The 16,697-nt window shown below is 40.6% G+C and overlaps 1 protein-coding gene across 1 annotated transcript in view; it reads right to left on the bottom strand.

The window, feature by feature from the left end:
- The window catches only part of DIPK1C (divergent protein kinase domain 1C), a 17,670-nt gene extending 1,583 nt beyond the window's left edge, over nucleotides 1-16,087 (bottom strand). Inside the window, exons 1-3 of the mRNA XM_015820715.1 lie at nucleotides 15,899-16,087; nucleotides 7,537-8,211; nucleotides 1,039-1,203 (exon numbers count right to left, since the gene is read on the bottom strand). Coding sequence (XP_015676201.1) covers nucleotides 1,039-1,203; nucleotides 7,537-8,211; nucleotides 15,899-16,087 — 1,029 coding nt within the window. The remainder of the gene's footprint in view (nucleotides 1-1,038; nucleotides 1,204-7,536; nucleotides 8,212-15,898) is intronic.
- Between the last annotated feature and the right edge of the window lie 610 nt (nucleotides 16,088-16,697).

Raw genomic sequence — 16,697 nt, 5'->3', positions numbered from 1 at the left:
TACTACTACTACTACTACTACTACTACTACTACTACTACTACTATTATTATTATTATTTATTATTATTATTAACATGATTAGATTAATATATATGACCTTTACATCGATTGTAAAATGTGAGACAGTGAGAGCCATCCCCATTCAGGGCAACACCTCCTTATTAAGTGAATCCATTCACAGAAGAAAATATATACAGTAGTATAAGAACTGGAAGTAAGAATAAGTGATGTGATAATAAAGTCCTCTAGTTCTTTTGTAACTGAACATTAAGGGCATAAATTGCTATTGCCTTTCCTATGCAAATACTTTGCATAGTCATAGTAGTAGTAGTAAATAGTAGTAGTAATAGTAGTAGTAGTAGTAGTAGCAGCCCATCTTTACCACATACACATAGTTTGACTCCTTATTGAGAGTGGAGCTATATGTTGTTATTGTGGAAAGGCTACTAACATCACTCCTGTGGCAAATTCTTCTCCTTCCATATTGTAACATCTGGGACAGTGTTTCTTAACCTTGGCAACTTTAAGATATGTGGACTACAGCTCCTAGAATTCCTCAGCCAGCATGGAATTCTGGGAGTTGAAATCCACATATCTTAAAGCTGTCAAGGTTGAGAAACGCTGCTTTAGAACAACTTGCCCAATTATACGTTATCTCATTATGAAATGCCTTGCTCTGTGTTCATCATCATTAGCTACCACTGGCACTGTGGTGGAGGGATGCTACATCAGATGTTGACAAGACAGATGTTATTGCAGAGATTAGAATAGTAACAGAACCTGTTAATTGTTTTCCCTAAAAAGTATGGCATGATATGACACTGCATGATCTGTCTGTGGCTGGTGGCTCTGGGCACATTTATAGCTATATCTTGAAGTCACTACTTGGGACTTCACTCACCTAGTGATTGTGCTGATGTATGTGAACATGCCCAAATGCCAGTCATGGATACATCATTTTAATCAGTGCAGTAATTAGGATTTTAAAGCAGAGGCATGCAGCCATTTAAATAAAAATATTTCTACTTAGCCACTCACTTGAAGGTTAGTATTGGCTCTTTCTGCCCCACATTTTCCATTCTTCAGATCACATTTGGAAAAGCAATCGAAAAAAACACAGTCTTCATCTCCTGAGCAGTTTTGTTCGAGGATGTCTCTCATTTTAGGTTCAAAAAAGGCCATATCTACGTCAATGGCAACCACCTGCAATCAGAGCAATGCATTTAGGTTGATTTAGTCCGAGCCAAAACTCCATGCAACTTTAGGGCATTTTGAGTTCTGAGAGAAAACAGCGCAGGATAAATTCAAGAGAAAATGAGAAATTACACATGGGACCCATGTTGCTCACTGCCTCTGAAACTCAAACTGACTGCTCTGTAAAAGAAAACATAAGCCTTCCTTGGAAAGCATGGAGAAAACGTGAGCCTTGAAATTATTGCAGTTCTTTAAGGACATCCTGGGCCTCTGCAGCTGGGGAGAAGCAACTGACAAATGTGCAGGATTTCCCCACCTGAATTTGTATAATGACATCCAAGTGCATTTGCTGTCGTTTTGTCATAACTTGCTGCAAATGCCACCGAAAATCATGTCCTTCTTTTATTTCATCAATGAAATAAAAGTACCTTTAGATACTTTTGCAAAAGGACGGACATATCCAAGAAAGTGAGCCTTTCTCAGTGATAGAAAACTTATTTTCCATCCAGAGATTCTTGGGTAAATTTTTTTGATATTGCCCCACTATTTTCCAGAACTGGATGAAACTCCAGAGGTATTTCTTTATTTAATGGATATACAGTGAATGCAATGGTCAAAATGAGTCAAAAGTTGCCTATGAACTCTAGAGGTTTACTCCATTCAATGAGCTTCAGCACTGAAAGAAACAAAATATTTTGATTACAGCGAATCCTCGACTTACTACCACAACTGAGCCCAAAATTTCTGTTGCTAAATGACCCATTTGTTAAGTGAGTTTCGCCTCATTTTAGAAATTTTTTTGCCACAGTTGTTAAGGGAATTGCTGCAGTTGTTAAGTTAGTAACACCATTGTTAGGTGAATCAGGCTTCCCCATTGACTTTGCTTGCCAGAAGGTCACAAAAGATGATCACAAGACCCTGGGACACAGCTGCTGTTATAAATATGAGTCAATTGCCAAGCATCTGAATTTTGATCATGTGACCATGGGGATGCTGCAATGGTCGTAAGTGTGAAAAATGGTCATAAGTAACATTTTTCAGTGCCATTGTAACTTTGAATGATCACTGAATGAATTGTTGTAAGACAAGGACTACCTGTACTTCAAAGTGTGTTGGGCTGAGGGGTCAGAATTGGAAGCCCAATACCGATATGGCTGCACATCTGAATCCAATGGGATTTACTTGAGGGTCTGAAGGATGCTCTGGGTTGTGGACCTAATGATAATCTATAGGACACAACCTTGTTTATACAATTACTCAGTTTGAATCTAGCCAGTGATGAATCTAGCTCAGGGGTCTTCAAACCTGGTCCTTTTCTAACTTGTGGACTTCAACTCCCAGAATTCCTCAGCCAGTGTGCCTGGCTGAGGAATTCTGGGAGTTGAAGTCCACAAGTCATAAAAGGGTCAAGTTTGAAGACCCCTGACCTTGCTAGTTTCATACTAGGTTCTAGATTAGAGAATTCTCAAGCTAATTTGAATTTCTTATCCTCAATCCAAAGTATTGCTCTTATACTGGGTTCGCATGTTCTTCTTAAGTCATGGTTTGATTAAACATGATTTGCTTGTGAGATATAACAGACTAACCTATAAAATCACAGCTTCTGTTGGCTGGTTTCATGAAAAAACTTAACAGGGATCATACAAAAATCTATCCCTGATTATTCATGTCAGCATTTACAATCGGTGAAAGTAATTTATAAGCCAATGTCAGTGGAGAAGGTTCTACAGCATAAGGCTCAGCCCTGCCATAGTTAAAACTAGCAGATTTCCAGGGTAAACTTGTACTTAAAAGTCCTGCTCCCAAGATGTCCCCTTTCCTGGTATTATTCACTGGCAGCACATGACCCAGGATATCCATGTCAGTTTTTTGTTGGGTTTTTTTTCCCCCTTCCCAAAGAAAACTTGCCTATCTCTAACACCAATGAAATCATGAGTTTTAGTCATGGCAGGGGAGGTCACACAAACACATTTATCATTTCAGAGAGTCATGGAATACAAAGTTTGCAGACTACTGCCCTAGAAATTAGCTGATGAGATCATTTAACCAATATGTTCCAACAACATATTGATCCACTTTGTCAGAGGTCCCCAACCTTTTCGGTACCAGGGACCGGTTACGTAGAGAGAGGTTTTTCCACGTACCGGACAGGGCGTGGTTTGTGTGCTGCCTGCATCCCGGGGATGAGGCTTTGCTTGTTTGTGCGGCCCAGTTGCTGGCATGCCGTGGCCCGGTACCGGTCCACGGACTAGGGGTTGGGGACCCCTGCTCTATGTGATACGCTCTGTGAATGTTTGTCTTTCAATGATCTGTATCAAAATAAAAAAAAAAGACAGCAGATGAAAAAAGCACATCTAAAATCCCATTCGCCTGAGTGACAAGGTGAGAGTCCTGAATTTGAAACTTTCTTCTCATTTTCCTGAACTCCAAGAGAAATTGCACATTTCCCGCTCCCTTCCCTTCTTTGAAAACAATCCTGGGCTTTCCACAGGTTGATGCAGGCACTATCAGGAACATCATTAATTCTTCACATCTCCTCTTATGTTTGCAACTTCTTTTGAGTGTCTCTTTCATCAAGAAACTTCTAATGGAAAACATTTCCGGTTCATTGCCTTTTGTTTCATATATTTTTTGGAATGCAAGTGAGCGGGCCACATTTAAATTGTGGTCTAAATATTATGAGAAGGCTAATCTATAACTCAGAAGCTTCATAGAGATTTCTTTCGTATTCAAAAAGCAATTATATGCAGCATTAATAAAATAACCTTTCTCTCCCTTGGTATCATGCGCTGGCCACTTCATTAATTTGTATTAGCAAAACTGGCAGATTGGTCTGGCAGTCCACTCAGGGCAGCGTTTGGAACAAAATTACAGGAAGCCCTCAACAAAAACATTAACAGGGATTTGAAACACATTCTAGGCTGACTATTCAAAATGCCAGGCAGATTGTCATATGTTTGTCAGATTCCTCTTCCCCAGTCAAACCCTGTGCATTTTCTTCTTATTATTTTTTTATAAATGACTTATTTCTCTTCCCTTTTCCAAACACCAGCATAGAGATTGCTTTTTTATCTCAGTTATTTCATCCACTGCCTCAGTATCTTTTTGACACCAAGAAATTAATATCAACAATAAATTAAGTTGATATGTTCCCCACCTCCCGGTGAGTCAAAGACATTCCTGTTCTCTCTGACATTTCTATAACTTTTCATTTGGTTTAATTTTAACAGAATGGCATTTTTGGTCTCCTGCACTATTAATTGTATTTTGCGATTACACCACAGTATTCTTTTGCTTGGATTATATGCACAGAATCATTTAATGTTTTAACTAGAACTGTAACTTGCTCAGAGAACCCCGGTTACTAAATGGAATTAGAAATACTTTTAATACTAATAGGAATAATAATACAGAACTCTTCTATTTAATGGAGTAATTTGAGTGAGAGGTGTCTGTCACTTCTAAATGTTCACTATGTCCAAAAGTATGTCATTTGTGGTCTACACAAACGTGGCCTACATTATTTGCATTATGTCAATATGCAACTGACACAGATTATCTCATTTGCATCAATTTACATGAAGATCTCAATAAACAAATAATGTCAGTTAGCACAAATGATCTTACATATAATACAAATTAAATGTTCCATCTAGACCAGCGGTTCTCAACCTATGGGTCGCGACCCCATTTGGGGTCGATCGACCATTTCACGGGGGTCGCCAAGCAAGGCTGTCCGCCATTTTTTTCCCCTTTTCCGGCGGGTGCCTTACCTCCCTTGAGCTGGGCCAGCTGGTGGTCGGCCTGCTCCGTCTCTGCCGCTTGCCAGCTACGCCTCGGCCGGCGCAGGGGGCGGAACCACGCATGCGCGGCGCTCCCAGGCAGAGAAAGTCCTCGACTTACGACCAGTTGGGTAGTCCTCGACTTACGACCGGTTTACTCCTCGACTTACGACCGGTTTACTCCTCGACTTACGACCGGTTGGGGTTGCGGCATTAAAAAGGTTGAGAACCACTGATCTAGACTTCTTTGGATGCAAAGGCTTGTCAATTATTTCCAAGAGATGAAGCAGAAAGTTTGTCCTTTACATCTAACGTCTGCAAAGTGGAAATTTGGTTAAGTTGACGTTTTACTGAATTTTCTGGGGTTTTTTTTCCCTCCCACCTCCTGCAGTCATTTTGAGCTTGATACCTTAATACCTCTTTTCTAATTTTTGCAATGAACTGCAATTGTAAACATTTCAAAGTTTTGAGGGACTTCATTCTTCTCTTGAAGAAAGACACTATCCCATGATGCATTGCAGCTGCACGTGTGTGGTTTGGATAGATATGCATGATTAACAAGTGAGATGAATACCAACATTATTGCAGCTGAGTCAGCACTATGTATCTATGATGTTGAGCAATGGCTAGCCGTACTGACAGTGGCAGGAGCTAATGTCTTCCAGTCACTTGGAAAGAGTCCTGCATGCATAAAAGGGCATTCTGCAATGATTGTGCTGAATTTGAGTAAACATATAAGTATAATTAATCTAGGAAAAGAAAATCTGTTCACCACTTAATAATTCAGACTGTCTTATGGTCTAAGAAATAGAAAATTGAATTACTCCTAAGCCTTTAAGTCATGTTAGCATCGGACTTTCCAGTGTGGAATTCTACACAGGTAATCCTTGACTAACCATTGTAATTCAGCTCAGAATTACAGTAGTAAATTGCTTCAGAGAAGTATCAAGGTATCATGTGACTTGAGCCGATTTTTCAACATTTTTTCCAATGGTCATGAAGAGAATTAATTTTCCCCAATTAGCATTTTTTTTGCCAGAAACCAGAAGTAAACTAATAAAGGAGAATATAGCTCAGGATTGAAATAAGGGGGTCTCTGAGCTTGGTTGTTTTCTTGCAGACATTTCATTACCCAAACTAGGTAACATCATCAGTGTTGGTCTACTGGTTTTGCCTCCAAGGTGGCCCTCGTCAAACACCAAACTCCACTGAATTTTCCTGCTTCCTGCTATTTCATTTTCCTTTCCTGGTATGCTGACTGAAAGAGGAGATGTGAACGAAACATTAATGTATGAATGTATAAATCCTGTGTGAGTGTATGAATGGAAGAAAGTATATGAATGAGGCAAAGGAAATTGTATTGTGGACAAGGTATTAACAGATGGAAAGTGTCAAAATGGAGATAAACTAATGGGTACGTGATTGTAGGTGTATTTGCCTGATAGATAGAATGGGAAACAGCCCAAGAAAAGAAGCAATTTAAACTACATTGCTGCTTTTCCCCATTAATGGATAGGTTGCTAATGTTTGTACAAATGGATCAGTGCACGTAGAAACGTGTGTTGTTACAGAACAGATAAATGAGGAGAAAGAAGAGCCAGTTGCCTTCATCCACTCTTGATTTTGACTTCATCCATTTGTGGAATTAACACTATCCATCACTACTATTCAGGCTTCAGCCACTGTCATCTGTAGGCATGCGACTATAACACACATCCCCCAACTGCCACCCAGGCGATACATTTAAGATTTATAATATCTTTGGAAAATGTTAGAGACTATGAATTCTGTCTCCAAGGAGATGAAATCTACAAGTGAGAACCTTCAATCTTTTTCACCTTCATAATTACCTGCTTCTGATGTTGGAGCTCCAAGCAATATTACTTACAAAACCAAATCCCTACCACTTTTGAACAAGTTGACAGATTTTGTTCAACAGGCTTATGAATTTTTAAATATATGTGGAAACATATATAGGTACGATGGGAACCCAAAGTCAGAAAGTTTAATGACTATCTAATGCTGAAAGTGAGCATGCTTGGTGTGTGTGTGGGAGGGGGAAGAAAGTCCAAGTGAAGAATAAGTGTGGCCAGATATTCAGGTAGAAGGCAAGTCTGGTCTGTTGCAATCTGAAACAGAAGCCGATCGACATTTTTGCATAGCTTCTACTTATTCAAACTGTCACTAGTATTTTTGTAAATGGCTTATACTATATATTCAAGAAAAAACTGTAGAACAGCATAGGAAAAGACACTCCTACGAATGCAGAATATTAGAACAGCACAAAGGTAAAGGATGGAGTTTTAAATAGCAAAATTTCATTGTCTGCTCCAATATATGCTGGTAATATCTAGAAAACTGTTGCCTTGCTCTCAACAAAGAGCAAGACTTTTCCTTGTTATGACCTTATTACCCTGATCACAATAAAGGCAGTGTTTATAGGTCAAAGTCTGTCATGCGTAAGTCTTCATAACAATCCCCAGTCAACAGACTGGTGCTCACATCTTTCATTATGATAATAAGTTCTATATTTAGTTATGAAAAGCTGGGTCTAACTTACCGTCAGGTCACTTCGGATGGCAAAATTTTCTGGTTTAATATCACAGAGATGAAGAGGATAAGAAAAGTCATCGTCAAAATGATTTACCATATCCAAGAAGCTGATTGCAATTTGGATTATGGCTTTGGCTTTGTTTTTAATCCCAGAAAGGGAAGCACCAAGAGCATCTTCCACAGAAAAAAGGGTACTGTGCCACGCATGTCCAGCTGTCAGATATTCCACAGCATAAAAGTGGCCACAAGAACCGATAACCCTTAGAACATGTTTACTGATGTCCTGCAAAACACTAAAATAAATGTACTCTTCCTGTTGGAGTAAAGACCACAAACTAGCCAGCTGTGCTTTCCAATGTGGGCCTCTTTTCTTCCACAAAGGTCCCACAGTTTTGTTAGGAAGTTCCAAGCCCAATGTGTTCTTGACTTCCAAAGCAATCATCAGAAGCAGGTCTGTTTCTGAAATTCCCTGTGATTCCATTTCTTCCAAAAAGGCAAGGCCACGGTAGCTAGAGAATATTTCATTTTTTGATTTTAGGATCACAGGGCGGCCTCTCCAGTCAGCTTGAATGACCTTCTTTCCCTGGTCATAATAAAGGCAGCGTTTATAGGTCAAAGTCTGGGTCACACATAAGTCTTCACAAAGATCCCCAGTCAACATGCCCGTCCTGTAGTCAAAACACTGCAGAAAAATGGAAACAAACAAACAACAAGGCTAATGGTAGGAAACTAAAATTTTCCAGGCACTTTGAAAATCATTTATTCTTATCCTGAAAATATAGTTTTCATCCTGTAGGAAGCAAAAAGGCAAACAAGGTGATGCTGAAATAAGCAAGAAAACTATGAAATAACTATAAAAGAAATAAGCATAGAAAGCTATGGTTGCCTCATTTAAGGCTCGTGCTGTGATAACAAGCTTTGCCCACAGTAAATAATAAATTGTTTCTCGTGGTAAATCATAATTGTTGTATTCTCTCTGTCTCATGGTGATGGCTCAGCTGTAGACCTCTGTAGTTTAGAGCTGGTCTCTTCGCTAATCACCATATAGTTAAGAGTTCAAATCCCATAGAGAGAACGAGCTAAAAACTACTTCTTCAGAAACATATTTTCATCATATTTAAAATTGTCAAAATGTATGGGTTTTGTGTACATGATGTTGAAAACCAGTGATTAATATATAAATATTAGTAAGACATGAATGAAAATATGGGCAAGATGTGGCCTTCTTGTTGAACCTCCATTAACTCCAAAGACATATGTTGCAATCCAACATTCTTCTATCCAGAACAATGGATCCTGGTTACCTAATATTGTGCAATGAAACACTGTGGGATGAAGTTGAAGTCATAAAAGTCAGGGAACACAGCTCTAATTATTTCATTACATTCAATACAAATTTCACATGATAAAAAGTGAATGTGAACTACAATTTGTGTTTGTTCCTTACAAAACACAGCATTCGATCTATTTATGTTACAAAGCCTAGTAAATGCAGAAACCAATGATTTAAAAAAAAGATTAGATCACAGCACCAGGCTCTGTCTTTATTGTGTTATTAAACTAACTTCATATCCCCTAACAAAAGGAATGGAAGCTGAATATATTTGTGGGGTTTATATATATTCCATAATTCATGATTGCAAAGCTTAAAAGGAGATTGAAAGTCTGTAGTTATGTGGTCATTTCAAATGTACAGAAGAAACAAAGAGGATTTCCCTTGCCAGTCCCTTCTTCCACTCATAATTGTTTCCATCCTTCCCTTTCTAAGATAGGCATAGGCAGCCTGTATAACCACATCCATTCAGTCCTTGGAGAAGTGCAGCTGCAAAAGTTTATTCTGGGCACATCTCTGAAGGAGACACTCATCGATGTGGATTATTAGAAGATGCCAAAAATGAAAAAGTCAGACAGAGACCTTATACCAACTTCCTTCCTGTTTTTCTCTTACTTTCCTTCTTACTTTCAGTCAACAACTTCCCACCTACCATTGTATCAGGCTCCTTCAGAAATGCTGACTGCACAAAATGCAAGATAATTTTTCAAACTTCTCCAGGCCATTTCCAGATGGAACGTTCAGTCTGTTGTATTCTTTCCTCAGTTCTTTCACCCTAGCCATGTGTAAAGTTGTATACATCCATCTTAGCTAGGAAAACCTATTTAAGTGTATTTTCCAATGTTTTCAAATTGGAAGACATGGCTCCAGATTATTCCAAGAACAAATCCACATACCTCACAACTCTCTGGAGTCAAAGAGGTTAAAAGGTCTAGAAATCCTGTAACCAGACCCAAAGAATGTGAATAATGTAATGCACACATTTTTTTAAAAAAAATGGCTTAATAAAGCATAATGCAATAAATGAACATAATGTACACATTATGTACACACATTATGTACACATTAAGTACACACTTAAAAGAAAACTTTTTAAAATATCTAAAGTTAAAATGTTTCATATTTACTTCTGTATCACGTTTTTTTTTTGCATGCAAGCATTCTAAAATTGTATCTATATAATAACCTTGATTTTTCATGAAGATATACTGTACATTCGTGCAAATAAAACCCTAATGAGACCACACCTGGAATACTGAAACCAATTTTGGTCACCATACTACAAAAAAAATGTTGAGACTTTGGAAAAAGTTCAGAGAAGAGCAACTAAGATGAACCAAGGCCTGGAGACTAAAACATATGAAGAACGGCTGCAGGACTTGGGTTTGGCTAGTCTAAAGAAAAGAAGAAATAGGGGTGACATGATAGCAGTATTCCAGTATTTGAAAGGCTGCCACAAAGAAGAGGGGGTCAAATTATTCTCCAAAGCACCAGAGAGCAGGACAAGAAACAATGGTTGGAAACTAATCAAAGAAAAAAGCAAAATGGAATTAAGGAGAAAGTTCCTAACAGTAAGGACAATTAAACAATGGAACAGCTTGCCTTCAAAAATTGTGGGTGCTCCATCACTGGAGGTTTTTAAGAAGAGACTGGACAGTCACTTGTCTGAGATGGTATAGGTTCTCCTGCTTGAGTGGGGGCTGGACTAGAAGACCTCCAAGGTCCCTTCCGGCTCTATTCTATTCTAAATAGTATTATATTAGTAGGAGCTCTGCTAGTAGCTTCCCCAGTGCGTATTTAAAGTAAAGTAATCAATAGAAGGTTCTAAAACAACTTTTTCAACTTTGGGGAAGGTGTGTAAAGATTATACTATTAACTGGACAGGAATTCCACGACTTTTAACTCAAACACATTTACTAAAACAACATAATAGTTTTTCCCAAATATTAAATATAAGTAACAAACAAATGCAATAATCTTAAATAACTACTTCAAATTACAAGCAATTAAAATCAGCAAACCTTTTCAGGGATTAATCAGAAATTGCTGAAATTACACTGTTTGGTTAAAAGACAATTTGGTTTCTTCAAGGGCAATAAAACCACTGGCTTAAACCCAAGTATAGCACTGTCTTATCTGGCTTGTGAATAAGCAGTAAATAACTTTTCTCCTTCTGAAATCAGTACAGAGGCAGGCTCAAGGATAAATGCAAAATGCAATTCTCAAATCAGGCCCAATGGCTTCAGATCCTTTGGGGGCTATAATTCAGCTCTGTGGGAAATGGGAAATGTCACATATCTCAGAAGTATCAAAGTTTCCTAGCTGCCTGTCAGAAGAAAAATATTTAGTATTGTTGCCAATAGAAGAGAATATTTATAATTCATGGTTGAACTGGGGGTCCTTGGTGCTCTAGATTGTTTTCTTGCAAAAGTTTCATTATCCAACTAGGTAGCATCATCAATATTGTTCCATTTCCACAAAATTGGCAAAGCTGCTGCCACAGCATAGTATTTGCTGTAGTTTATTATGTATCACACAAGGGACATTTATAGTCATCAATTGGTAGTTACCATAATAGAATAATATCTATTAAAGCTACTTTTCCATTGGATAAAGAAAACAAGAAACAGAGCTTAATCTGTTATTTGACTTTACACCTTAACACCGAAGCAGTTCTTAAAATTAGGTAAAAACAACCTCAGATGAACAACACATGCCCTTAACATAATTTTTCCATGTGTAATGGAACAATTGTGAAACATAGCAGATAACATTTGCTTATACAAATGTTTACAGTGACAAAGGTACATGGTATATAGCCTGGTTACTTGAGGGACCACCCATCTCCCATAACATCTGCCTAGCCAATTCGGTCCTTGGCACACTCCAGGTCCCTTTGATTAAAGAATGTAGTAATCTCTCAGGATCCCAAAAGCACACTTTCTCTTTAGCAATGCCTGCCTCTGGAATGAAGTTCTCCTCAAGTATGGATGGCCCCCAATTCTGCCGTTGTTTAAAAGAGCTGTGAAGACCTGACTCTTCACCCAGGTCTCTGGCGAGGGAGACTGAACTCCTCCCTCTGTTTCATTTGGGCTGTCATGCTTGCCATCTTTTATCTTGTTTAATAAATTATTGTTATAACCAATCAAGCAAATCCAATTTAGCATTCATTTAAACACCCTAGACCAGTGGTGGCGAACCTATGGCACGGGTGACAGAGGCGGCACTCGGAGCCCTTTCTGTGGACACACGTGCCGTTGCCCCAGCCTCACCTCCCCCCACGACCTCCTCTCCAGCAGCCCCCCTGAAGGAGAGTTGCCCCTGAGCGTGGCCACCCGGAGCAGCGCAGCCAAGGACATGGCAGCCAGCGAGCGTAGATAAGACTCTGCCCTCACACCCCATCATGCACAGTTGATGGTGCAGGGCGCAGGCATAGGGCGTGACCGCCATAGCGCTGCTGGGCTGCCTGGGTGATCTGCGGTGGGCCCTGGAGGCGGTGAGTGGCCCTGCGGGCAGGTGGGATGGGGGATGGGGAGTGGAGCGGGGCAGGGCAGGGGGTGGAGCGGGGGCGGGACCAATTTTTGGGCACTCAGTCTCTAAAAGGTTCACCATCACTGCCCTAGACACCTTGTTTAGGAACAAAATAATTCATTGTAGAAAGAAATGGAAATAATGGAATAACTAGCTAGTTATTCAAGTTCCCTGAAGATGGGCTCCAGCACAAGTCTGAAAGCTCAGAATACAAAACCTCTGGTTCCGGTGACCGATCCAGATTGGATCCTGCAACATTACCCTGGGACACATATTTTCGTCTTCATTCATAATGGAATAACTGTTTGACTTTATCAATATGTTGCTCTATATTGCATCATGATATATTAGAGATAACACAGAACAATCTTGCTACTTTTATCACAACAAAGAAATGGAACCAGCTCCTAAAATCTGTCTCCACAGTTGCTAAATTACTCTTTTGCAAAAAAATAAATAAATCAGATACATCGAATGAAATAGATTACAGTTGGGAAAAGCAAAATAAATGCATTGAAAGTCGCTCTTTTATCTAAGTCCAAAGTTGATTTTACAACCCATTAGGAAATGTAAATTCTTGTCTGTTTTGAGTAAGTTTTATCAGAGAGATCCATCAGCTGAGTACTCTGTCTTGTTTAATTGACACTAACAGTTGCCTAGGAGAGAAAAAATGCCATTGTAATGGCAAATGCTTTTCAGGCAAGATACTGTTTTCCTTAATCAGCAGTCTGACTCCTTCCCTTCCTCACCCTTTCTCCTTTCAAAATCCAGGCAAAGCTTCATCAGCATGGACCATAGTACTTGTCTCCTTTCGTGGCAATATATTCACAAGCCTCCTATTCAGAACGTCAAGCGCGTTCGGGAGTTCTTAGCCAACTCTGCTCAAAAAATTCATTCCTGATCTTATTTGGGTCACCATTTAGCATTGTGAAAAAGTAATCAGTTACATTTTGGCAGACTGGAGTGGAAGGGAAGGACCTGCATACCATAAAGCAGAGAAAGCAGATTGTAGAGAACCATTTATTGGAAAGCATTTTACTTTTTTTTTTATTAAGTAGTGCATGCCTTCTTTCTGGCAACACATGTCTCTCTTGCTTTAAAAAAAAAAAAGGGGGGGGGAAGCAGTAAAAAAAGGGTCCAGCTCTTTCACTGCCCACAGGGACAGTGCTGAAAGTAGTGAGAGAGCCATTGCATAAGGTTAAGATTTTTAAATTATTAAATTGTTAGTCATTATGTAATTATGGTCATAAGTTGTTATGCAGTCATTAAGCAGGTTATCACATGAGTGCACCCGATTTTACAACCTTGATTGTGACGGTCATTAAGTGAATGCCATGGTCATTAAAGAATGTTGCCATTATTAAGCAAGCACAGCAGTTGTTAAACAAATCCATTATACCCAATGGACGGTTTTTTCTGGAAACCAGAAGTAAATGCTGGAAACCAGCAAAATACGCTGAAAATTGTGGGTCACAGGAAGCTTCAAACAGCCGTAAATGCAAGCCAGTTACCAAGCACCCACAATGTGATCATGTGACCATGAAGATGTGTAGCCATCAGAACTTTGTAATCGGGTCATAAGTGCCATTTTGGAGGACCATCATAACTGAGCGTTCACTACACGACCAGTTGTTAAGCAAGGACTACTTATCTTACTGACTTATTATCAATATTTTATCTCCTTATCAAATCTATAGGCTCCCTTCTAACACAGTTCTCAACATGACTAACAGAAATGTCCATTCTCCAACAGAGCAAAAACAATACAAAATTTGAATTGAAGAGATGAAGAATAAGGAAAAGTGAAAAAGAAATAAAGCAAAAGAAATAGAGGGAAAAAAAGTAGTAAGAAGTGGCTTCCAATCTTCTTAGCAGCAGCTTACGTTTATATTTTACCCTCTCTCTCTAAGGTTACATCATAATGTCCTTGTTTCCATAAGCAACCCTTAAGCAAAAAGTCCATAAGGGGTTTCCAGTCACTAATAGCGCAGTTGCTTTTAACATAATTTTTATTAAATTTTTTGAATAAGAAGATAAAAATTAAGGCAAACTAATATAAAATAAGGGAAAAAAAGCAAAAGCAAAGAGAAAGCAGAAAGTGCAAAAAAAAGATAGAAATATAAGTGTAAATATATTTTAACCTCCCTCTCTCTAAAGTTATTTCATATTGCTTTTCTTTTATAATCTACCCTGTCTAATCATCAAAACCACAGATCACAAGTTCATTTTTATGCAAAAAGGCTTCAGTCTTTCTCTAAACAAACAAGTTAATTTTGCCATCTTTGCTAGTTCTGTCATTTTCATTTCTCTTGCAAACCTGATGAATATACATTTCTGCTCACAACTCTTCTTAACCGTAGGAATAACACCTCCCTCTTAGAGTTAATAGCTCTTAGACAGTTTTCCATGGAGTAAACCCACACATGAGCCCCATCCCATTCTTGCCATGCTGCATACCTTATGCTATTCCTAGGATATCCTATTTTTATCTTAGAGCAGTCATTTAGACCAGGGTGTCCAATCTTGGCAACTTTAAGACTCGTGGACTTCAACTCCCAGAATTCCTCAGCCAACCACTTGTGGAATTGAAGTCTACAAGTCTTAAAGTTGTCAAGATTGGACATCCCTGATTTAGACTATGAAGCGCTCAATTCACGTCACATGTATCATTTATTTAACACATTATCATTTATGTCATGTCTTATTCCCATGGAAGGACAACATATGACTGTCAAGCCATTTTCCTGTAGCAATTTCACATCAACCCAGTAAAGTGCTCTGGGTTCAGAGTTTAAGATGGCCGTGCAGTGAATGAACTGCGTGGCTGAATGGAAATTTCAGCCCAGATTTGCCCAATTATACTCCAGCCTATTCCAGCTTGTTACTCTTCTGAAGTGGTGGCTGGAAATTCTGAGGACTGAAAAGGACTATATCTGGACTAGCCCAGCAGGGAAAGCAGACCAGGCCAAAACACTAACAATCCATTTCTATACATTAAGGTGATGCTGCTTGTACAGAAATTTACAAAAGGCACTCCTGGCTGTGACTCTTCACTTTAGACACATCCACAGGGAGAGGATGATCCAGAAGGGTAATGCCACACTTCTACCTCGTTGCTTTAAGACGGGTCCAGGTCCAGATGTATCTTTCTGGATTAGAATTTTGGAAATTGTGACACAACACATCTGGAAGATGCCAGGTGCAGGGCGGCCCTCTCAGGGTTATGGCCCCCGAAAATGATTCTCCCACCTGATGAGCAATTTCTCACCTAACTCTGGAGGAAAGGAAAGCGGAAGACCCATTGCAAAAGCAAGTCGCTGGGATGATCTTTAGGGCACATCTCGGTGGCCCTGAACAGCTGGAGACAACGCTTAAGCCTGCCGGTTGGGATCTCGGAGGCGTCCTTTGCCAGGGCAACCCTGATAGGTCACCGACCCCATTTGGGGGCTGCTCCGGAGGGCAGATCCCACTTCCTGCCCCCCTCCACTCCCTTGCAGCGACCTACCAGCTTCGCCAGGATCCGGCGACTCTGCTCGTCGGTGCATCGCCCCGAGAAGACGCCCCCGTGCGCCAGGAAGAAGAAGGCGAAGAGGCCGCCCCCTACCGCCCAGCACACTCCCCAGAAGAGGCACTGCGCGGCGGAGCATCGCCGGCAGCCCAGCCTGGCTCTCAGCAGCCGCTTCAGCCGGGGCATCCTTCGCACCGACGGCCGCTGAGCTTCCCGCTTTAGCCCGTGCCTCGGCAGCAGCAGTAGTAGCAGCAGCCGGCTGCATCCCTCATTGACCTCGGTTGAATTCCGATCCGCTTTCGAAGGCGTCCTCCGGATCACCCGGAGCAAAAGCCGAAGTCTGCAGCTCGGCTCCTTTCAACGCACGTCCAACGTAGCCGGAGCCGCGGACCGGCAGACGCTCCCTCCTTTCCCGGGCGAGCGAGCAAGCGAGCGAGCGAGCGCCCGCCAGCCCCGAAGTCCCGCGCCCCGGCTCCAGGCGCCCACGACGCGCAGTGCCGGCGAGCCGCCGCGGTGTGGGACTGGGCGCTCGGGGGGGAAAGCGCAGCCTTCTCGAGCCCCAGCCACGTAGTTCCGCCTTCTTCTTCTTCTTCTTTTGTCTGCCGCGGCTCTAGGACAGGTTTTCTTCGGCGGCTCCTCTCGCCCGACAAAGTTTTCACGTGCCGGGGAGAGGGGGGGGGGAGGTTGGTCTCTGGAAATTCAGACGGGCTGAGTGACACCTTGAAAGAGTCGCTTCCCGATCTGCGCGTCTGGAGGGCGGGCAGCCTCTTTTATTTATTTATTTATTTATTTATTT

The sequence above is a fragment of the Protobothrops mucrosquamatus genome, unplaced genomic scaffold (assembly GCF_001527695.2).
Source record: "Protobothrops mucrosquamatus isolate PMUCROS unplaced genomic scaffold, P.Mucros_1.0 scaffold1166, whole genome shotgun sequence".
Classification (NCBI taxonomy): Eukaryota; Metazoa; Chordata; class Lepidosauria; order Squamata; family Viperidae; genus Protobothrops; species Protobothrops mucrosquamatus.
This window is presented reverse-complemented; position numbering and strand designations above follow the sequence as displayed.